Source organism: Syngnathoides biaculeatus, chromosome 13 (genome assembly GCF_019802595.1).
Source record: "Syngnathoides biaculeatus isolate LvHL_M chromosome 13, ASM1980259v1, whole genome shotgun sequence".
NCBI classification, from domain to species: domain Eukaryota; kingdom Metazoa; phylum Chordata; class Actinopteri; order Syngnathiformes; family Syngnathidae; genus Syngnathoides; species Syngnathoides biaculeatus.
Window position 1 is genome coordinate 10608244 of NC_084652.1, and position 24370 is coordinate 10632613.

A 24370-nucleotide genomic window follows, 5' to 3' on the forward strand; every position below is an offset into this window, starting at 1 on the left:
TTTTTCCTGTATATAACGTGTGTATGCTCTTAACGTTGCTTGGGTTTTAGCAGGTACAAAAATAGTTATTTCATGACCTTATTTGGAAATCCATTGGATTTTGTAGATCTATTGTTAAAGAGTATAATGTGAATTAAATAAAAAGGATTAGATTCTTCTGAGCACTTTTCCTCAGTTTTTCAAGAGTTGCTCATCGTAAAAAAATACACAGTAAAATGCTTAACAGCGTTTGTTACAACGCAAAGTTGAACTTCAAAAAAGATGTGGCTGTAGGAAGTTAGGGACACAAAAAATCTGAGGGTTTTGTACTATTTCACAACTCCTTCCATCATGACTAAGGCCCCAGGTCCATCTGAAGAAAAACAGCCCCAAAACATGATACTGCAACCTCCACGCTTCATTGTAGGGTTAGTGTTCTTCTCCAGATTAGCAGTGTTGTTTTTGTTTTTGGGGTTTTTTTTTTGCCAAAAACAACTTTTGAAATCAAAAGTCAATACATTGAAACTAGGTTCCACTGGACCATAACACATTTCCACCATGCGTGTTTGGGAGATTTTTTTTCGTCAACGAAAAACATTTGTCATTTTTACAAGGACAAATGTGTATCATGTTTGCATAAAAATAAATCAATATTATGAGAAGTCATATCATGCATGATATTTAAGTCACAGTTTAAGTGTAGAAGAACGAACATTTTAACAAGTTAAAAAATGAATCATATAATACACCTTTATTCTAAAAAAAAGCAAGAAAACATTTTACATATATATATATATATTATTTTAACTCCAGTAATATTAAGTATACCGATATGAACCCCGAACCTCAGGACTGAACCAGACACAAGCACATGGCCTGTTCAAACCTTTTTCCTCCTTTAAATCAAGTACAGTGCATTTTCATTTTAAGTAATATTCAGCTGTATGTAACTTTAGAAGTACAGTACAGTTTAAACTAAGTATTTTTGGAAGTGTACTTGGTGTGAAAAGTTGAAATACCACTATTCTAAAGTATTACCAATGGTGGTGTAAATCATTTTATTTGCCCTATTTTTATTTTTCAGTTTCAGAGACTCGTGTGCCTCTGAAACAGTGGAGGGATTTTTATCAAAATCAAATCATGATACATTACTACAATTTCCTGAGATGTTTTGGTATTATCATCAGATGCAATGTTGGCCATTTTTTGAGTATGTGACAGTATTTACCAGACTTACTCGGGCTTTTTTTGTTGTTTATTACAAGAATATTGACAATATTTTTGGTTTTCACTGAAACATGAAAATACAACGTTGGGGGGTATTGTCGACAGTCGTTTGGTTCAATAGCCTCAACATACACTCAGACCAACACTTGTTCAATATTATACACAAACAAAATGCAAAAGTTGGACACTAAAAAGCCATTACCAACACAGTATTGGGTAATTACACATTCACAAACCAAACTTACACGCACACACACATACACACGGTTGCCATGGTATGATCTTGGATAAAAATATAAAACAGACTTGCAAATAGCATCTATTTCACATTGATCACATAAACAGTGTATATGATCACGAGTTGTCCAACTTGACAGATATAAATACTTAGACTGACTTAAACACATGATGTAAAAAAAAACAACAAAACACCAACATTATGTACCTTTACCAATTTATGTGATAATAGTGTGAACTAAACGGTTTTGAACGCGCAAGTGACTAAAACCAGCACAATCGTGTGACCGTTATTACCCACGCAGGGTAATGTGGTACTACAGTACTACATGAAAGGATGCGCTTCATGGCAGATCCTTAGTTACCATGGGAACAGTAGATTTGCTTCAGGGCGGCAAGCACTACAGAGTTGAATCATAAGAATTGGAATACATAAAGTAGTGTCAGTCTATGGTCGATTTGGCCCAGGCTTCCTTTTTTTTTTTTTTAAATGATGAACTAGCAGGCTGTGTGACAGGAAACATTTTCATTCTTTAAAAAAAAAAAAAAAAAAAATCTACTCATGAGGTAAGCGGGAGTGCAACTATCTGTAGAAATCAAAAGAGCCACTTGCTGTGGCATCTAGAAGCAGCAAGGTGGTGAGCCCTTTTAAGTGATAAAGTCAACGAGATCATCAAGAGAGAGGACCTTTCTGGTGGGAATGTGGATCCGGGAGACTTCCTGCTCGCCGTCAAGGTTCGGCACGCGTCAGCTTTGGCCGGCTTCAGTTGTCCTTAATTAGGCAACCCATGTGCGAGTTGGTGAGGAAGTCACAGGTTGGGATGCTACAAATGGCTTGGTGAATGTTCATGGCCGTGATCTCTCTCGGGGCCCTGTGAGTGGGGGAGGAGAGAAAAAAAAAAAACACTAACTGTATCCATAAGGAGGGGTGGGGGCATTTTCAATGCAGCAATGCTAGGACAGAGGAGATATTTTTCTAAGCCTTATCATCCTGATTGAACAGAACTATCGGTGTCATGACCACGAACGCCATACTCAACAAGGGTTCTGCAGTAGATTGAGCATTGATTTCATCAAAACAGTGGGTCTGAGTCATTCTGAAGCAAATAGTACTCAGTACAATTTTGCATTGCTCTTCTCTTTGAGTCCAATTCAGCTATATTTCTTGTTTCTTAGCATATTTAGAAAAAAGCATATTGCAGGCCTGTTTAGACATCTTCCAATTGTTAAAAAAGTCTTTAAAAAAAAATCACTAAATACAGATTTGAAATAAGACATGCAGAGTAAATGGAGGATGGAGCAGGTTGCGTGTTAAAGGGCAACTTCAACTGACCTGTTCTGAGGGGATTTGGCAAAGGCTGCCGCCAGAGCTTCTCTCAGGATGTCGCTGGCCAACTGCTCCGTTGCCTGCAGTGTACACACACACACACATACACACACACACGTACACACACACACACACACACACACACACACTTCAGTCATGAGAAGAACGTCTCTCACAGCACCGTGAGGGCATACTGTATAATTCATCTCTTCAGCCCAGGTACAGTAATAGAAAATGGAGTCTCTGCAGTAAAATGTGACTGACCTTCAGTATCATGTCTTCAATCACTGGAGCAAAAAGGTTCTTCTCCACCTCCACAGGCTGGAAGGTGATCCCAATCTGAGAGAGACAAATATGGCCTTTTACTAAATAATCTAAAAAGCATAAAAATTAATATCTTTTGTCATAATAATATTATATATATATATATATATATATATATGAAATTTAAGACATTCTAACATACAACAACACAATGGAGGAAGAAGACTTTGTTTCCAGGATAAAAATAAAATCATGGAATGGTTTAATTGGCTCAGTGATTCTCAAAGGATGTTAAATGTACCACAAGTTGCACTTGGCCTACCTTTAGTGGTTTGCATAAGTATTACAGCCAGAGTAGAGTTCAGTTGTTTTTAACTTAGTTCAATACACTTGTATTTATGTACAATTTTTATGACACTTTCATGTGTTACATATTTCACTGGATTTACAGTGGTTCATTGACTTATGAATTGAATTCATTTCATGATCATGTTTGGAACTCAAATCACTAATACATCAGAGCAATGATAAAACTAATATTTTAACAAATTAAAACATTAAAATATAATGACGGCTCACGGCTTACAATAATGTTTTCCGTTGTTGTAATTTCTTGTTTTTTTGTCAGTTGGTATATTGTTTGTTTTAAAATAAACATTTGACAAACTACCTGTAAGAATGTTGATTTTGTTCAGCGTTTAATGCAAAGAGAAAAATGAAACAATGATCATCTCAAAATGCTCCTGACCTGTTGGGCTGCTTCACTGACAAACTGGGCCGCCATGCAAGGCACTAAGAAGAACTTGGGCTCAGTGTCGGCCTCCTGCTCCTCCTCCTTGACCTTGAGTTTCTGGCACGGCGGCATCACGGTGATGACGTCCACGATCTCGTCGTCGGCCTCCTCTGGTTCCGTCTTCAACAGAGCTTGCATTTGCTCCAGCCGTAGCACAAGCTCATCACTGCTGGTCAGCGTGGTAGGACATTCTGTAGATAGATTTCTCATATAGCCGTCACATCCTCTCACTAATGACAACAGTCTGAGATGCCAATTCACATTATTTCCTCAAACAACAGTCAATGGATTTTCAAATTTAGAGATTCCAAAGTATGTGATATTAAATCTTCAAACTGAGTGTATTCAATTGAATACGGTACATGTTGAAAAGAAGTTGCAAATATTGTATTCGTTTTTCATTCATGTTTTACAAAATGGCCCAATTTAACCCAAATAGGGGTTTGTACATCGTATGCGCTGTCATAATTATAAAAAATAAAGGTAACAAATTCATTTTACGAATACAAACCTGGCTCGCTGTCAATCTGCGTGAGGATGTCCTCGATGGACTCGTCGTCATTCTTGTGCAGGGGTTCCGGGTCAGGGGGGGTGTACCCCCTCTGCCGACACCACTGCACCACCTCTCTGGTCTTTGGGGGGGTTAGAGCCTGAAGCCGAGGCGAGTGATCCAACACGTTCTGGATGGTCCGCTTAACAACCACTGCTCGCTGAAGCTACATGCAGACACAGATGTGCAGCACGTGTTACTTGTTTCAAACTGCACTTTAAATTCTTTGGTTGACACAGTTCATGAGAGGACCTGGCAGGGATTTCTAAACACCTTTAGACAAACAAATTAATTTTAAAGCTTTTCTGGTACTTTATGCTGTTGAACGGTATACAGGCCCATCTCTATATAGTAGAATATCATGGACTCTTGATTTAGATCCATAATCACAACAGTAGAGATTACATCATGCCAGTAAAAAAAAATCTTTAGTAATGGGAGAAAGAAACAGATATTTTTTTTATTGAAGTGTTCAGATATTTTTATTTGCATTTTTCTTTAATAAGCAAACAATTTTTTTGTGGTGACAAAAAAGAAAAGAATTGCATCAAGTCAACCTCAGCTTGACCATATAATGTGCTCTGAGTACCATAAGAGTATCTATCCATCCATCCATCCATCCATTTATCGTCACAAGGGTGCGGGAGCCTATCCCAGCTGTCAACAGGTAGGAGGCAGGGTACACGCTGAACTGGTTGCCTGCCAATCGCAAGGCACATGGAGTCAACAGCCGTACTCACAATCACACTTGGGGGCAATTTAGAGTGTCCAATTAATGTTGCATGTTTTTGGGTTGATGGAAGGAAACCGGAGTGCGCGGAGAAAATCCAAGCAGGAACAGGGAGAACTGTGAGGCCAACGCTTCACAGCTGCTCCACTGTTCCACCACCATAAGAATAAATGGAAATAAAATGTTCTCTTCTGGCCTCATCTGAAAGGCATCTTTAGAGGCCAATGATGCTACAGTGTGAAATTGATGAAAAAATTAAGACCAGGCAGGGACACATTCCCACAACAAGTTAGAATTAGAATTTCAACAGAGGTGCTATCACTCTAAACTATAATCTATTTTAAATTTTATGTTTACTAGAAAGAAATGATTGATTAAGCTGTAGGTGGATATAGTTTCTAAATGAGGTATTGCAAAATAATGAAACTGTGACCAGTTTTATTAAAACCAACCTACCTCTGATGCCCTGCGTTTCCCAATATTCCAGGAATAATACTGTTCTGTTGAAGAGGCACAGAATGGATGCGAGTCTTCAGCTAAATGGGTAGAAACAAAGACTTAAACCTCAACTAAAATTACTGACATTACAGTTTGTATTTTTAATAACAGCTCTAATGGAACGCTCACTAACACTTATCCGGCACAATGAGAGGGAATTTCTTCACCACCGCTGTCATTAGATGCATCATGGTTTCCATGTGTTCAGTGCTGAGGAAAGAGCAATTCAGTATTCTTTAATTACCAGAAAAAAAAAATAATTTTCCATTTTGATGTAATCTTGGCAAAATCGCCCCCCCCAAAAAAGTAATATTTTTCTCAGATTACTAGCTACTGTTGTCATCATGTATGTTGTACTAGAGCAGCAACAACTTCCTGAGAAAAATTCCTTGTATGTTTCTGACATACTCGGGGTTTAAAGATGATTCTGATTCTGATGATACGGATTCTGACTGCACAAGAACTTTCTGCAGACAAAACTTCTTTTTTCCTAAATGTGAATGTAACAGAAAAAATCGTCCATACTTGATTAGGTCATGCGTAGAATGATCGGTGCCTTGCTCTTGCTTGACCGTGGTGTTTGCAGACGGAATGTGGACAGATGTGGAGACGGGGGCCGTTGCCGGGGGTGATGGACCGGCTGTGACAGCTGTGCCGGCACACGGCTCAGTCTTCACTGTAATAAAAGGAAAAACAAGTCATTCATTCAACACGCATTTGGATACATCGTTGATACAGGAAATAGTGTTACATTTACAGAAATATTAATAGCTGGAGGTATACCCACTTTTTTTTTTTAAATGTGGTTGAAATTTGTATTCATGTTGTGATGTTTTGTGGCGTTGAGTAAGGACTGAAAACGGGAACCTCTAGACACCACTGAGCACACAATCAATGGAACAAACACTTTAGGTAGACGGAGGAGGGAGGAAAATGTCAGCCCCTACTCTTACACCCTCTCAAAAACTGACACATCCTTCAAAAACAATATCACATTAAGTAGTTACGGAAGCTTAACATAATTAAAACATAGCAACTGGTGGTGATGGCTACAAGACACCAATGGTCTGATTTATTAAGATCCCAAATGGCAGATGCTAAATTGCGTGCTCACTCGCTAAAGAAATAGTCTGCGCTGTTGGCAGCAGCTGTAAAATTGGTGGAGCCAGCTGTATTTAAGGCCCGTCGCACACCAAGCAATTAATTGGTGAGCACGAAAAAACTAGTCAGGAAATACTATGCAACTGGCCTTTGCAAATATATCCACAAAAAATCTGCAAACCCCAGTGTTCTTACTGACGTAGTTTTGAGGTGCCACATATATTACTACTCTGTTATATATTTTTCTTAATTGTACTACAAACAACATGGCACAACTGGAAAGGAGGAAGTGTATTGGCCGCTACAGCTATACCATGAGAATACAGAGAGGAAAGGGGAGAGAAATAAAAGGAGGAAGTGTGGATATTTGAGAGCCTCTTGACCCGTACGTCAGTATTTACACAAAGACTCTGGAAGCTTCACTTTTTTAGCCACGTATACGTACATATGAAATACTGGTATACGTTACTAATATCGTAGTGTGTGTGTACATTTTATATATACAGTGATGCCTCAGTTCTCAACCACAATCCATTCCAGAAAATGGTTTGAGAAGTGATTTGTTCGAAAACTGAATTGATGTTTCCCATTACAATGAATTTAAAAAGAAATAATGTGTTCCAAGACCAAGAAATTAGGCTCTTTAAAGCATTTTTTTTAGCTTTTCCTGATAATAAACTGCATAGTAAAAGTACATGTATAGTTTAAATACTTTTTATGATGAAATAATTTCAGAAATACATTTATTTCTTGCTTAAAATATATGCTTTAGTAGCAGAGTACGCTAGGCTGGGAGTGCATTGCCGTATCTGTAGCGACTCGGCCCCTATCCTTGTAAACTTTTTTATTCACAAAAGTGCAGAATAACTTTAAACAAGCAACTTGCCTTCTTTGGACCCATAATTGGGGGTTAATACGATAGTCTTCAATAAGAAGAAAAACAACAGTCACTACCGGGACACGTCTGTGTACAGAGGCTGCATTATACATAACAAAAGTGCGCTGGTTGTGCCGCGCGCATTATGTAATTTCCGTTTTTTTTTCCGGGGGGGCGTTCGAATTGACAATAACAAAACGCGTTGTGGGTGGGTCAGCTGCTTGCGCGGCGTGCATTATATTATTCCCAGTTTTTTTCAGGGGGCATTCGAATTGACAATAACAAAATGCATCGTGGGTGGGTCAGCTGCGTGCGACGCTTGCATTAGGTTATTTCCAGGTTTTTTTGGGCAACGTGGGAATTCACAGCAAAGCGCGGCGTGTGTCACCTTGTCTGGACGCGCGTAATATGTTATTTCCGGGTTTTGTCGGAGGCATTCAAGTAGCGATTTTCGTTCGAAAATAGAAGCAAAAAAATCTCGAAATTTTCGTTCGAAAAATCATTTGTTCGAAAATAGGGATGTTCAAGAATGAAAGCTTAAATGTATTTTTTTCTTTTCTTTTCCTCCCCTCAAATCTGCACCCATTTTCCTCCACACAAACCTTCTGTAAATAAGGGCCCAAGAGGTCTAAAATCATTGACGTATTAATTTGAGAAACAAAGGGCTTTTTACTGCCACTTTTGGAAGCGATTTTACCTTTACCAACAGGCATGAGTATGGTCTGCATCGCTGCTGACCCACTGGTCACCCCTAGCTGTTTTAACTGGTTAGCAGGGATGGTCAAGACTGTCTGCTGTGAGTTGGCACCGCCAGAATGGATTTTCAGCATGCCTGTTTTTACATGAAAATTTGTTTTATCAATCCAGCATAAGCATTTTACGTGAGATCATTTCAGCCTACCTGAAAGAGTTGAAGCAGTCTTTCCTCCTCCCGCCGCCATCCCACTGACCACCGATCCTGCCGTGACCAGTGACGTACTAACGCTTTTCGGTATCATAGCACCTGCACCCTTGGCCATACTGACAACAGGCATGCTGGCCACGGACTTAGCAACAGTTACTGGAGCCCCAGATGAACCAGCAGCACTTTTAGACATTGCAACAGTGTTTGTGGCACCTTTGACCAAGGTGGCCATGGCAGTTTTTGACAAGGCACCACCTCCAGCAGCGCTGGCACTCTTGGCCGCACTGATCACTGCTGCTTGATTGGCTGCCATCAGGAGGGAGTGGTGCTGGGAGACAGACTTCCCACCATCAGAAGCCTGCATGGAACACAATGTGTGGCAGTTAATTAGGATTTAAACCAAACAAAAACAAATGTATACATCTTCAACCTAAAAAGCTTTGTAGACTCTCGTCACTATTTTGAAATTAAGCGTAAAGAATCCAAATTTGGAGGAACACACTGAATCTCCTGCATGAACATGGAATTTGTCATTAAGATGAATGCATTACATTGAACCTTCGACTATTCAATATTCACAAATTAATCTACATCCATTTGTGGCAAACATATCCTTAATTATTCACTAAAAAATTGAAAACAGAAGCCGCTGGGTTTTGTGCTGACTTTAGATTTTAGAATCATGAAGTCTGCCTGTTGCCTCCTGGTGAATCACCACAACCGAGCTACTCAGACTTTTTTTTTTTTTTTAACATAAGCATGTGCTCTATACATCTGTCATTCGACAGTGCACAGCACTTGCTGATGCAGCCAAAAAAAAAAAAAGGAAACAATTTGAGAAACTACTAACCTGCAGCTGGTTGGTAGCTGCCAAAGCGCTGGCTGAGCTGGGAGTGGAGCTAGCAGCAGTGATGACGCCGCCTGTCATTCTCAATGTGGTCATCCCAGGCTTGGAAACATGCCCTGCTGCTGTCACTGTCTTCACGGAGCCATCTGACAACTTCACTTGAGCCCCATGGGAGCCACCAACCATCTGACATTTGTATTAAGACGGGCAATTAGTATGTTTCCCCACAGGAAAGTGTTACCCTGCTATATCACAGATTTTTTTTTTTTTGGGACTGTTTTGTCAGGTTTTAACGTATAAAAAAAAGACTTGATTTGGAAATGCCTTCACTGAAGTCTATTTATTGCGGTCCTGTGTATTTCATATAGATAATATATATTAATATAGAGGCAGAGAAGGTCCCCAACTGAGCTCCAGTTAGTTGTTGTTCCCACAGAGCAAGACAAAATGTTGAGCACTCTGCCTCCCTTCCCTAACATTAAGGAAGAATCTAATATTTTTTACTTTAATGTATTTTAGTTTTTCATGCAAAGTACCCATACCCACCCATTTTCCGAGCCGTTTATCCTCATGAGGGTCGCAGGAATGCTGAAGCCAATCCCAGTGGTCATTGTAAATTTTGACTTTAACGGTGAAATCCGACTTAAGTCGAAATCCGAGTTAAGTCGCTACTGTAGGAACGGATCTTAGTCGTAGACCGACGACTCAATGTACTCTAAAAAGTGTTTTAATACCATTAATAACGTTTAAAGAGATTGACAGGGGCAAAACTAAGTTTTTCATAGAAGGGAAAAAATGACCAATTAAGGGTAGAGCTGCAACATAAGCCCAACGATAAATGGGGGGACAGTGTAATGTATTTAACAGTTTAATAAGATTGCAGGGTAAATGAAACAGAGGTTTTGACCACAATCACCACAGTAGAGAAGTTTTCTACCTGAGCCAAAATGGCAGCCTTCTGTCCCGCTGTGACCCGAATGGCCTGCTGAGGAGCATTAGCTGCAGATGACGTATGTGCATGTGCTGCCATACCTGAATGCCCCTGCTTCCCTGAACCCTGTGATGGCTGGCCCACAAGAAAAGTGCCCTAAAAATAGACATGGGATGCAGAGCCACAAAGCATTTTATAATTAAGTATAAGTAATACATTTCTTTGTCTTCAGCCCGCTGACTATGAAAAGAAGAGCAGTTTTGAACTCTGTGAACTGTGGATTTGATGGCTCAATGCAAAGGTTAGTGTACTAAAAGTGGCTACTGGATCAGAGTTGCTCAAAGGACTTTTAAAGTCTCTATCCATGGACTAAAATAAAATATCTGGGGAAATGAATGTTGCATGTCCTTCCTCTGGATAAAAAGCAGACTCTTTTCTACAATAAGCAAAAGACAGCTGGTGTTCATGGTATCAAAGTTTCCCATCAAGTTTTGATGAAATAGAGACAGGGGTAGGAGGACTGCTGGATGTTGCCTCCAGTGAGAACCGAGCATCATATGTAACATGTCGAAGTTTGAGTAATAATTCCACCCACCTGAGGGGTCTGTTTAAGGATGTAGGATGTGTAGGAGAGGTTGGAAGGCAAACTGCTGGATGAGGAAGAGGAGGAGGTTTGAGTGCCCCCTGCTCCTGCTGATGAGCTGCTCTGAGACTGCTGACCTAAATTAGACAAAAGCACACCAGCCACAGATCTCATCAAGAATTGTCCACTTATTCATCATCAAAAAAAAAAAAAAAAATCATTTGAGTCATTTCAAATCAATTTCAATACAACTTTGACAGCAAATGTCCAGAGTAAAGCCTGTAGCTTGGACCGGGCGTGGGGCGGGGGACATATGACAACGATTGACTCAAAGTCCAGAGGAAAAGAACAAATTAAATTCGTAACTTCCAGCTAAAGACCCTGCAGAGGTGGTAGTCATTTTTGTAGTTGGTTCCTTCAGGATTATAATAATTTAGCTAACGGTAACTTATTTAATGCAAGAAGCGGCATGAAGGAAATGTCAGGGCAAAAGGCTTCTGGGCTGTAAGCGACCCCTGCATACTGACTCAGCAAATTTACGTCGTCATAGGTAGTGTAATCATGACACTTTTAATGTTGTTTATATGACTGTTGTTGTGACCATTGTTCTCTCATCCCTTCCCCAGCTTCTCAAGCGCTCTATCTACTCTCTGTCCCTCTATACCCCTCCATCTTCTATCTCCAGCCAACATTACTCCACAAAGCCAGTGTTCTGTTCAAGGATTCTTCCTTAGAGGGAGGTTTTCCTTGGCTCTGTGGCCAAGTGCTTGCTCACGAAGAAGTGTGGTTATTGGCCGTTTGAACTGGCCCTATATAAATAATGCGATTGACCTAAAAGGTTCACCAAAAAAAAAAAAAGTTTATATTTTACAATGTACAAGAGCACAAAGAAAAGATCCGCTTTATTCAGCATGTTTAAAATTAATGGGAACATTCAGAACCTAATACAGTCAAACGGGAAAGAAAATGCTGCTCGAGACGTCGTAAAGTTTAAATCTTTGCAATGTCATCGTGTACCCTGTCCATTGGAGAAATAAAAAGAAACCACTGGGCCGATGTTCCTGCTACCATTGCAAATCTCTGTAGTGCAGAGAAGTAAAAATGGGACAAAACATGTCTCACCTGCACTGGAGGCTCGGAGGATGGCGCCCTGTGGGATGAGAAGCAGCTTGCCCTTCCCTGAGGGGTTCTTGCTGTTGGTGGTCAGGTAGAGCTTGGTGCCCGGAGGCAAATTGGCCAGATTAGCCAGGTTGTTGGCAGGCAGTTGAAGAGTAGCCATCACTAAATGTAAAACATACAAAATAATGATTCACACACAACCAGAAAAACTGAAGAGTGAATTTTGCAACCAACCTCCAGTTTTGCCACTCGAACCCCCGCCTGCCTTGGCTGTCGCCTGCTGACCAGAGATGCCACTGGTTCCACTGACAATGGCTTTTGCTACCCCCTGAGCCAAAACTTGCTTTCCTCCCACTACCTTAGAAACCGAGGGGTTGCCTTTGGCAACCAGAATCTGCCCGCTGCTGATGGCCACCTGCTTCACAGCAGACTGGAGCGTTGAACTCACGGGAATACCTAACATCTAGTAAGAGGAAGAGTTCCACATGAGCTTCTAAAAACACAGAGTAGCTACACTTCTCAGAAAATTCTCATGAAAGGTTATAGTGCATTTTAGGTTCATCCTGAAGTTTCACTCAAAAGCCTCAACATCCCTAACTTTTTGTGAGTAATGTATGTTGACAAATTAACTATATTGTGTTTCACATAGACTCACCTTGTTTGTTGTGGTTCCTGAGCCCCCTGCCCCCTGCTTCTGGGCCGACATGGAGATCATGTGCCCTCCTTTGACTGAGACAAACTGATGTGACGCTGTACCAGGTGATTGCTGTTGGGTGGTTACCGTGGAAGCCATCTGCTGCTGCTGCTGTGTTGAAACTTCACCTGGCTCTTGCTTTATGATAACCTGCAAGCAAACACATGAATGAAATATCTAAGTGCCCGCATTACAGATCTTGCCAGTTTCAAACCTCTTATTAATATTAAACTTAAACAGTTTAATTATCTGTTTAAAAAAAAATCCCCAACCCATCTTCAGTGTGATGCGTAATATTAACATCTTGCCAAGGCACTCAAATCTCCTGAGGATATATCACCAGCTATTAATACGAAATTCCTTTGTCAGAGATATGTAGCTATGGCAAGAGTGTTTTTCAAGTGAACTGAAAATTTTTAAGTCACATCATTCTTAAAACAATCAATAATGGACTCACTTTCATTCCAGATGAGAGGAATGTGCCAGTGTGGACTTTAGGGGCTGGAGAGCGGGTTCCCTGAGCAGCAGATTGTTTTGCCGAGGGGCTTCCTGTGGAGAAATGTGCACACAAACAAGATGTCATGGGAAAGATGACAGAGGATGCAGTTCCTGATATCTATTCCAAAGACTCGTTAGAAAATCTTTGAGTGGGGGTTATTAATCCTCACCTACTGCTTAAAGTTTTACAACATCCACACCAGCCTAATAGGGTTAAGGGACAAAAATAGCTCTCTTTCAGGTTCTGTGAGGCTCATGGTGATTTGCTGTTGGCAACATACACGTTCTGCTAAAAAAGACAGCAGGTGATAACTGCTGGGTAAGTTTCCAATTTTTTCTAACCTCTTAATATGACCATGAGTACAGGAGCTTTGTCACCATGGTAACCTCTCATCGAGCATCCCTCCTGCTGCCTCATCGCACTTTTCAAATGTCAGTGGTTGGAATATGTCAGAAAAAAGGGAAAGGTGGGAGTGCGTGCATCTAAATTTGTTAAGGTAAAAAGGGAGAGAAAAGGGAGGTCCAGGGATGAAAAGAACAAACTAGATAGTGGTGGCTATTATATGTTCTGCTAAAAAGTACGTTATCACACAGCCATTTTTAACTTTGTACGTGGGCGACTCAGACACCGCTTCTACAGGTTCACTTCCAATTTGAAGCGCCGCTTTTCACAAGGAGTGGGAAGTGAAGCGTATACCTGCGGAGGCGGCCGACGAGGATGCCACACCAGTCACGTGGCCTGGCTTGTCCACGATGACGTAAGGGTTATTGAGCACCGAGGATGAACTGTGTTTGCTGTGGACAGGGGTGGCAGAGGTGGGCGTGCGAGGCAGCGGTGAGTGGCTTGGTGTAGAGATGGGAGAACCTATGTGCACAAGGCAAAGAATCAAAAGAAATAGCACAAATCTTTGGATGTAGCATTTTCTGGAAAGGTCTTATCAATCGCATAGACAGGACATGTAGGGGGTAAAATTTAAAATGTAGCTACACTATAGAGTACCGTAGATATCAAATGTATAAAAAAATGTTAATGAGCCAAAACACGTGTATGAAGAAATCTTGAAGAAACACTTAGAAATGACCAGCACGTGACGTCCGATACCTGAGACAATTTTGCAGCTCATCGTTATCGGTTGGAAAGACTTCCCAGGAGACTCAGCAGGGCTTGGCGCCTGTCCTTGGGGAACAATCTTGCAGCTTGCTGTAATGGGCTGGAAGGCTGAGTTTCCATGAGAACCCAGAGTGATCCTATCACTGGCTTTGGGTCGGGTAGGTGTGCGTTCACCCGCACTGAGGCCTGAGCTGTGACCTCCTGCTGGCCTACTTGTATCCGCTTTGATCAAAGCTGCACAAATTGAAAGAAAGATCATGTTTATATAATGAAAGGCAACAAGACGCCTTTGAAAAGTAGGAACATTATTAGTTATTAAAATGAATAAATGTTCATTTAGGTTTACTTTTGTCGAAAGTAAAATCATAGGAGGAGATGGGCGAACTGGAGTGACCACAAGGCTGGGAGGACAAGGTGGCCGCCATTGGGCTGTTCACACTGTGGGTCACCTTGGAGGAAGATGGCTGCAAGATGTATTCCTCGCCAAGGGAATTCCTCTGAAGCTCCACATCCACCACCTAGAGCAAGAATAACCGTTACAGAAAACTATAAAAAAAAAAAAATACGGAAAAAAACTTAACTTACCGTCTCTGCACCCAGTGTTTGCAGCCCAGTGTAAGTTCTGTCAAGCTGCAGGAAAATAAAACTACATTTGTTCCATGGTAATCATCCCAATTAAGAGGGTCAAAACTATTTGGTGAATCCAAGTGTGCCATGATCTGACCTTCAGCTGATGGATGATGTCAATACGTTTGTTGCGAGGATCTTTAAAATGGATCTGGATCCTTACAGGAAATTCACCCCACCCGCGACGGGTTAAATGAAATGGAGGCTCACTGAAAACAGATGGGGGAAAAAAATCCCCTCTGTGTCATTTTAATTTACAAATTTCATAATGGAACCGAGACATTTACTAAGTTCCCGGCCTTGATTCTTACCATTTGTAAGGAGTTTTGAACACACCTGCATGTATACAGCATGTGGAAATTATGGTATGTAAAGTTTTTGGGGTAAATAAATTGTTCGCCGCATGTAGTATTTCGAAAGGAAATACATCGTATGGTAAAAGATCCTACGTCAGGTGTGCCATCTTTCTTAAGGTGGTAGGTCGAATGAAGCACAACAGAAGGATTCAAAAGACGTATTTTGATATTGCACATACAGTACATTAAAAATGCAAGTCCTCAAGCTGTCAATCAGAACACAGCAGGTGAAAAAGGCACACAACAAACAAGCTGCAAGCACCCAAAGGTTCGGGTTAGTTTATCGAAAACAGATGAGTAGGACACACAGCAAAGCCTGCAGGGTGCTCGTCATCCAAAAATGAGCTCACGTCCAATATGACGACAGTAAAATATAATCTTTTGTGTTCTAAAATTATTAAAGCTTTCTTTTGCATGACTAATTGCTCTCCATTTGGGAGTGGTTATTTTATGTTTGTACAATGGTGACTCACATCACTTCAGGAGCTCTGAGAGATGGAGGGTTTCAAAATAAAGTAAAACATTGCAAATTTTATTTAAAAAAAAAAGGTGACAGTGACTGGAACTTCTACCTTTACTGCTACACTTCCAAGTTGTTCTAATTCAATGTAAAAGTGAATTAATCCATGCTGACATCCTCTGGTTGATGATTTGATCGCAAATGGACTGTTCTGATTGTCTTAGAAACCTAGTATAAGCACTAGCCCAAGTATTAACACAAGTATTTATCCTCTAAGGAGGTGGGACTGCATCAGGGTTCCGCGCTGAGCCCATTCCTGTTTGCGGCAGGAATGAATAGGCTGACAAACGAGGTTAGACCGGAATCCCCTTGGACCATGATGATCGCAGATGAAATTGTGATCTGCAGTGAAAGGAGGGAGCAGGCGGAGGAACAATTAGAAAAATGGAGGTACGCACTGGAAAGGAGAGGAATGAAGATTAGTCAAAGTAAAACAGAATATATGTGCGTGAATGAGAGGGGCAGAGGAGGAAGAGTGAAGCACCAGGGAGAAGAGATAGTGAGGGTGGACAACTTCAAATACTTGGGGTCAAAAATACAGAGCAATGGAGAGTGTGGTAAGGAAGTGAAGAAACATGTCCACGCGGGGTGGAACAGTTGGCGGAAGGTGTCTGGTGTTCTATGTGACAGAAGAGTCTCTGCTAGCATGAAGGGTAAAGTTTATAAAACAGTGGTGAGGCCGGCCATGATGTACTGATTAGAGACGGTGGCTCTGAAAAAACAACAGGAAGCAGAAAGACCAAAGAAAAGGTGGATGGATGTTGTGAGGGAAGACATGAGGACAGTGGATGTTAGAGAGGAAGATGCACGAGATAGGCTTAGATGGAAAATAAAGGGACAAGCCGAAAGAAAAAGAAGAAGAAGCAGCAGAAGATGGAAGCGGTACACCACAACTTTTAATGGTATCACTCTTTTGGGATGCAAAAAAACGTTCATAGAAGAGGCCTCTGGCTGCCAAAAACAGCAGTCGACACGTTCATCGTATATGTGAACTGAAGAAGCCTGCTTGGATCTGAGGAGAAACGTTTTCAACGACAACCAGAACAGTCCAGTTGCAATTGAGTCAAAGCCCTGAAAACAATAACCTAAATGAATGGGAATATTCACGAGCAAATTGCTGATGCTGAAGATAAATTGTGCTTTTGTTGGCCCACAGTATGAGTACTCAAATTTGAGGCTGGCTAAGAAATGATTGCACAACATTGCACTAAATCTCCATGTGGAATAAATGTCAACCTTTTCCAATGTCACAAAAAGTTCGATTTCTGACTCTACTCTACATCGCTTTCCCCTCTTTCATCACAGGGTCACCCCCCTTTTGCGGCGGCATAAACAATAATCACAAAAAAAAGGAAAACACTGAGTTAATCTTTGACATGCTCATTTTGCAGATCCACAAACCTCTTTTGAGTTTAGACCTGCCCTAAACATGATCCTTCTAGGTGACTGCATGGCGTGTATGTAAGTAGGTGTGCCCACTTTCAGTCAATGAGCTGAGTCTGAGTCATTGTGTGACAGCACCCTCCCACCACAGCACGTGCAGACTTTTTTTGTTTGTTGCGCAAAATGGAAAAAAACCTGGTGGAGAAACAAGAGTTATCTGTATTATTGAAGGTTTGAAAGTGGAAAAGTGATTTCATCAAGGATCTTTTCATCAAACGGCATGTTTCTGCTGATGAATTCGTTTTTTCGCAGCAGAAATGAACACCAGACTGTCACATTTCTTCAACAATCCCTTCTTCTTCTTTTCCTTTCGGCTTGTCCCGTTAGGGGTCGCCACAGCGTGTCATCTTTTGCCATCTTAGCCTATCTCCTGCATCTTCCTCTCTAACCCCAACTGCCCTCATGTCTTCCCTCACCACATCCATAAACCTTCTCTTTGGTCTTCCTCTCGCTCTTTTGCCTGGGAGCGCCATCCTCAGCATCCTTCTACCAATATACTCACTCTCTCGCCTCTGAACATGTCCAAACCATCGAAGTCTGCTCTCTCGAATCTTGTCTCCAAAACATCCAGCTTTGGCTGTACCTCGAATGAGCTCATTTCTAATCCTATCCAACCTGGTCACTCCGAGCGAGAACCTCAACATCTTCATTTCTGCCACCTCCAGTTCTGCTTCCTGTTGTTTCTTCAGTGCCACCGTCTCTAATCCGTACATCATGGCCGGCCTCACCACTGTTTTGTAAACTTTGCCCTTCATCCTAGCAGACACTCTTCTGTCACATAACACACCAGACACCTTTCGCCAGCTGTTCCAACCTGCTTGAACCCGTTTCTTCACTTCCTGACCACACTCTCCATTGCTCTGTATTGTTGACCCCAAGTATTTGAAGTCGTCCACCCTCGCTATCTCTTCTCCCTGTAGCCTCACTCTTCCCCCTCCACTTTTCTCATTCACGCACATATATTCTGTTTTACTTCGGCTAATCTTCATTCCTCTCCTTTCCAGTGCATGTCTCCATCTTTCCAATTGTTCCTCTGCATGCTCCCTGCTTTCACTGCATATGACAATATCATCTGCGAACATCATGGTCCAAGGGGATTCCAGTCTAACCTCATCTGTCAGCCTATCCATTACCACTGCAAACAGGAAGGGGCTCAGAGCTGATCCCTGATGCAGTCCCACCTCCACCTTAAATTCCTCTGTCACACCTAAGGCACACCTCACCATTGTTCTGCTGCCATCATACATGTCCTGTACTATTTTATTTATTATTTCTTATTATTTCTTCAACAATCCCTAATTCCTTAATTTTAGCTGGGGATATCGGGAAAGAGGAGGGGTAAACTAGTGACCTAAAATAATAATTAGGGGTTGGAAGTAAACACAGCGCTACCCACAGACACACAAGAGCGTGACACGACAGCAAATGGAACTCGTTTTTCACTCCAATCTGCCCAGGGCAACCGCTTGAAAACGGCTTGCAATACTGATTGGCACTAACCTGACTTCCACCAGGTCATTAGGTTTGTAGCTGGGGTGCAAGAAGAACCAGACTTTCTTGACAAAGTGGTCGATGCTGGGCTCCTTCCTGGAGCCCCTGACGTACACCATCCACTTGTGAGTCGACTGGTCATTCTCCTCCCGCTTATCGGGAGGAATGTATCTAAGGGGGAAGGGAGACCACAAAAAATCATTTCAAGACTTTTTTTCCTAGCATTAATCTGATCTATAACCTTTGCATCTCTATTACAAAAATGTTAATATTTTCAAGAGGGGAAGTAAAAATTCCCAACTGAGATAGTCTGGTTGTACAGCTGTATACAACCTCTTGGAAATCGGATGGAGCTGTGTTTATGATTAACTACCATAATCCCATTCGCAGTCGTGCTAAATATGGGTCACCACACACTGGCTTTAACCCCCCCCCCCAATAAATTCTGCCATTCCAGACCTTTCAAGACATTTTTGTTGTTGGATTGTATTGTTTAAAAAGACGCTGAGTAAATATAAAATCCATCTTCCAAAAGATTATTTTATTCATTAAGGGAAAACAAAATTGGCAGCACGGTGGGTCAGCTGGAAAGCGTTGGCCTCACAATTGTGAGGACCCGGGTTCAATCCTGGCCCTCTGTGTAGAGTTTGCATGTTCTCCCCATGCCTGCGTGGGTTTTCTCCGAGTGTGGCTGTTTGTCTCTACGTGGCCTGCGATTGGCTGGCAACCACTTCAAGGTGTACCCCGCTTCCTGCCCGTTGACAGCTGGGATAGGCTCCAGCACTCGACCGCGAGCCTCGTGAGGATAAGCAGCAAAGAAAATGTATGGATGGATGGGAAACAAAATTCAGGGGTCTTTCATTACATAGTCATTTAACTCTTGGAGTTAGTTTGGCTGGTAGACCCAGTAAAAGTTCATCACTGAGCCAAGTTTTCTACTTTTGTGGATAATGGGTCTGACGGCAAAGCCTAGGAAATGGCTTTGTAACCTTTTCCAGACAATGTTTTTGATTTGTTCTTGAATTTGTTTGGATCGTGGCGTGATATGTTTCATTTATAAATTTTGTACCAAACTTGAGATGGGCTTTTTTTTTCCAAAAACTGAATTCAGCTTTTCAAGAACTGTTGTCAAACAGTTAACTCGTGATTTAAAATTTTAACATTTTCACAAAGGGCCAGATAGGTTTGGATTTTACTTCCCTTGGTAAATGAAATGTTTTAGAGCCTGCATTTTTCTTCATAAAGACCTGCACTGAAGCTTCCCATCTATCGATACACTTTCACTTAGAGGTGCTCAGTTTTGACTGTGACTGTGTAGTACAGAATGTCCGAAAAGTGAGTCACTGATTGAAAAAATAATTAAAAAGAAGAATGGGGAGTGGGTGTATCAATGATGTTTCCCCCCTCCCCCAACCCCCTACGCAACCAGCATGCTGAGTAGGGTTAGGCATCGAGAGTTGTGAACCGATTGGAGCCGATTGGTTCCACTTTTGCGCTCACGGTTTTCAGCATTTACATCACAGGTGTCAAACTCAAGACATGATTTTATGTGGCCCACGAAGCCAAATCTAGAGTGTCAATTTCCATGATTCTTGTAAAATCTGTACCAGAATTTCAAATTGTGAGATATTACAAGCATTTTTGTGTTACCAAAGGTGAAAAGTTGAATAACACATTACCTTTGATTTATGATTCCAAAACTAGTTCATAAATTGATGATGTAAATATGATGAGATGCTTAAATATTTTTGTTCCAGTCATGCATGTCAGTAGCCATTAGAATAAAACGTATTGTTGGAGAGTTGCCCATCAAAATAAAGTTGTGAGCTAATTGAACAATTGAGCAACTCAAGGTTTCCTTTAATCCAGTAAGTCATGTACTTGGAAACATTTCCCACGACGATTGTCTTCTTTGCATAGAGTCTGGATGCCTCATCTCCAGCGGTGTTGTAGGTCAGCCTCTGCTCATTTCCAAGCACTGTCGGCACACCAAATGTATCCTAAAAACAATGGTCCAGCATGGGTTAAATGGGCCGATTTGAATGTAATACATAAATTTAGTAGAGAGGTCACCTCGGAACTATAATAGTAGATCATGTTAAATTCCTGGTTATTACAGTTTAGTATGTGTGTAATAACAATAAATGTTGAACCGCCATAGAAGATAGTGGTGCCTTGAGATACAAGTTCATTTGATTCTGAGACTATGCTCGTAACTCAAAATAACCATGTAAAAATAACTTTTTTCCTGTTGTAATTAATACCAATGTACTGTATACTGTAATGCATTTTTACAATGCATTACAATTGCTTCAGTTTTAACTGTATTTTGTTAGGCTTTTTTCCAAATAATTTTAATGAATTTAAGCACTTGATTTTAACAGTTAATACTTGCTTTTTTTAGTTTACTTGCTCTTATTTTGAAATTCACATCCCTACATTTATTTAGTAAATGAGAAAACCCAGTTTTGCTGATATGTTTAATTACCCAGGCAGACTTTGTAAGAGGGGTAATTACAGTATTCTTTAAATAAAGAAACTTTATTTTATTTTGATTTGATTCAAATTAAACTATTTAACAGAAAAAGCATTATCATTAAACACAACATAACAGTAAAGAAATTAATGATGGGTGTTGTTCAGTCATTAGTCCCATATAAATGTTTCACAAATTTTGCCAGGGTATGGACACTATGACCACAACTGGACATAAATTCTGCCTGACGTACTCCTGTCATATTGGAATTAATTTACAGGCTAGACCTCCTTCAAAACCTTTAGGTGACAGTGTCATATTAGAATGAAAGTCTACACCTTTCTCATCACCTCTAAGTGGGGGTGGAATTTGGGAATGAAAGTGTACATATTTTTCATAACCTCTATATACAGATAAAATGTGATATGAATGTTTTTCCCGTTTTTCCCCTCTACATTCTTTCTCTCTCTCTCTCTCTCTCTCTCTCTCTCTCTCTCTCTCTCTCTCTCTCTCTCTCTATCTCTCTCTCTCTCTCTCTCTCTCTCTCTCTCTCTCTCTCTCTCTCTCTCTCTCTCTATATATATATATATATATATATATATATAAAATGCAGCCTACTGATCTTTGCCAATTTTGGGGACAAGAAAATGTGCATTATACACAAGAAATTATAATAGGGGAAATTGAATCATTTACCATGTCATACTTAATGATCTCTTTGATACACTGGTTGGCAATCACTGCTTTAGATTGTTGCACCTTTCAGCAAATCCCACAAGGTAACAATAGAAATACACAAAAGTCATGCAAATAAGTGGACTAACCTTTCCTGTGTTGCGACCAGGTCTCCGTTCCGATCTACTGCTGTCCTCTCTCCAAACTCCCTCCACATCCTTGTCAGTAGCATCTCCAAGCTGTGAAAGGGACTCTGACTCAGATTGGGCCAGTGAAGGCGTATCTGAGCCCTGGTTGAGTGGGGAGGAGGAACGGGACGGAGAGTCCAAGAATCTGCGGATGGCTGGATGGTTGAGCACTCCCGGGTCACTCTTAGAGCTCTGCAAACGTACGCAGTAACATTGGAATAAAACACAGTTGACTGCAGTATTATCAAAATTGTGCAAATTACCTCCTGGAGCTTTGTCATGCCAGCATTGGCATAGAAATTGGCCACTATGCAGGCCCTCAATTTGTCCATCATTCTTCGAGCTTCATTGAGTCGCTAAGAAAACACAACAGCAAGTTCAGGGTTTTTCTAGCTTTTTTTAACTTCACATATTTAAGTAGGAACTTTAAACATTACACATCACAGACTGTTGAAAGTACACTGAAGATAGAGCAGAGGGAGGAAAGTGTCAAGGTGAGCAAGCACCTAGGAAAGCTTTATTGGACTTGAGTGACACCAGACATTTTGCATGTTCTGGAGATGCTGTCAAAGACCACAAGCCAGGACTCAACACTAAAATGGTACTCAACACTAAAACCACTCCACTTTTTTTTTTTTTAACTCTGCACTTGAGATTCATGACGGGCAACAAAAACATATACAGTCTTTACCTGACTAATAATATCAATTTCATGCTCTTTGTTCTTCATCTCCAAAGAAAACTGCTCAGTGATGATGGCTTCTATCTTCTGAACTGTTGCATCTCGAGCTTTCCATGGGAGACAGAAAAAGTTTACACTAAATGCAACAAGAGGCTGGTTATTTAGCATGACACAAGACAGGTGTACAATGTATTGCTTTATCGGACTTACCACTTAACTCCGCAGCTTTGTTTCGTTTACTGTTTTGGACGAGTGCAATGTCTTCATAGTCGGGATCACCATCTTCTATTTTCCGTTTAATTCCCGACATATTTTTTTAATCTCCTGGGGGCGCAAAAATACACTGGATGTTCATTTAAAACAAATCATACCGGCGCTCCAAAGTACAGTAGTGGCGATATTTAGCATCTAGCTAGCCGGCTAGCCGCACGAAGCGAATGCTTGCTGCTCACAAGTGCTAGTGTAGCGGCACTGATTGGCACCTGTCACGGTGACACACGCTTTGCTCGGATTTGAATATAATCCCACAGTGAAGGGTACAGGGTAAAACATGAAGGCGGAACAGGCTTTTCGTGTGTCAAAGCCTCAGAGTCGGGCAAAAAAGTTTCTCGTCGTAGCTACAGCGTGTTAGCAGCGCTTTGCTAGCAGGCTACTGAACGGCTAGCACGGCGTTTTAGGACACAAACGTGTTGTAAGCTACGAGATAAACTTACGAGAAAGCCTTGTAATGTAGACGAACGTTCCTTTGGGGCGCGTTGGTAGTAATTCAGTGGCTGCGGGGACGTTTAACAGTTACACTTTGCATCTTGCACACTCGTCTTTGGGGAAAATTGCTAAATCTCGGTGAAGGCAAGAAAGCTAAATTGCGAGGAGCTAGCCTTGCAGTTCCCCGTAAACACCACTAGGAGTCGCAATTCAACATAGATACCATACTGTACTGTTATTTTACTATTTTTAGGAAAACAAATTTAAGTGTATGCAACAAATTGACGAGGAATTAGTTATTTTTTTCCTGTATTCCATACATACTATTTCAAGGAGAATATATGTATTTTATTATTATTTTGTCATTGAATTTGTATGGTGACTTTATTTTTAATTGTACAGTATTTGTACATTAATTTTAACAGGAAGTTATTTTGTATTTGATAGGTTCATTTATTGATTCTTTATTAAATCCAATTGGGGAAATTGCAGTGTAAAGCTCACACGAATTATACTCTTGGCCAAAATACATATGTCATATATATATATATGCATATTTTTTGCCTTTTATTTCGAGGTAGTGAACTATTTTTAAAAGGGAAAATGTATGTCTTCTACTTTTATTAACAAATTGTCATATAACAAAAGTGTTATATGACAATTTGATAATGAAATTATATATATATATATATATATATATATGTGTGTGTGTGTGTGTGTGTGTGTGTGTGTGTATTGTGGGTTCTACACTAATATGCTCTTTTGTCCTGTATTACTTTGTCAATGTGTTAAGTTTTTGTTTAACCAGGTAGTAAGTTCTTTTATTGTACTACAATCGGGTAAGTATTTAATTTTATTGTGCAGTATTTTGTCTTTACTATTCTGTTTTGTGAAGATTCCTACCACAGAGGGCATATATTAGATCAGTTAATTTATT

General features: G+C 40.7%; 1 protein-coding gene across 5 annotated transcripts; it reads right to left on the reverse strand.

Annotated features, from left to right (window-relative positions):
- Positions 1 to 1167: 1167 nt before the first annotated feature.
- On the reverse strand, positions 1168 to 23624 carry yeats2 (YEATS domain containing 2). Of its 5 annotated transcripts, XM_061839702.1 has the most exons (30): positions 23442 to 23624; positions 22939 to 23052; positions 22738 to 22835; positions 22310 to 22402; positions 22008 to 22238; positions 20589 to 20707; positions 18717 to 18878; positions 14995 to 15106; positions 14856 to 14900; positions 14617 to 14788; positions 14262 to 14504; positions 13857 to 14024; positions 13119 to 13210; positions 12623 to 12811; positions 12326 to 12430; positions 12202 to 12244; positions 11971 to 12129; positions 10861 to 10985; positions 10272 to 10421; positions 9338 to 9520; positions 8485 to 8845; positions 8281 to 8415; positions 6131 to 6281; positions 5739 to 5815; positions 5564 to 5643; positions 4339 to 4543; positions 3783 to 4018; positions 3035 to 3109; positions 2777 to 2850; positions 1168 to 2315 (listed from the first exon to the last, which is right to left on the reverse strand). In XM_061839702.1, exons 2-30 carry the CDS (start codon positions 23036 to 23038, stop codon positions 2207 to 2209), a joined length of 4092 nt encoding a protein of 1363 aa, XP_061695686.1. In that variant the 5' UTR covers positions 23039 to 23052; positions 23442 to 23624; the 3' UTR covers positions 1168 to 2206. The 5 variants fall into 5 exon arrangements, with proteins under 5 accessions (XP_061695686.1, XP_061695687.1, XP_061695684.1 ...); XM_061839700.1 differs by having other exon boundaries at positions 1170 to 2315; positions 12202 to 12430; XM_061839703.1 differs by lacking the exon at positions 10272 to 10421 and having other exon boundaries at positions 12202 to 12430.
- Between the last annotated feature and the right edge of the window lie 746 nt (positions 23625 to 24370).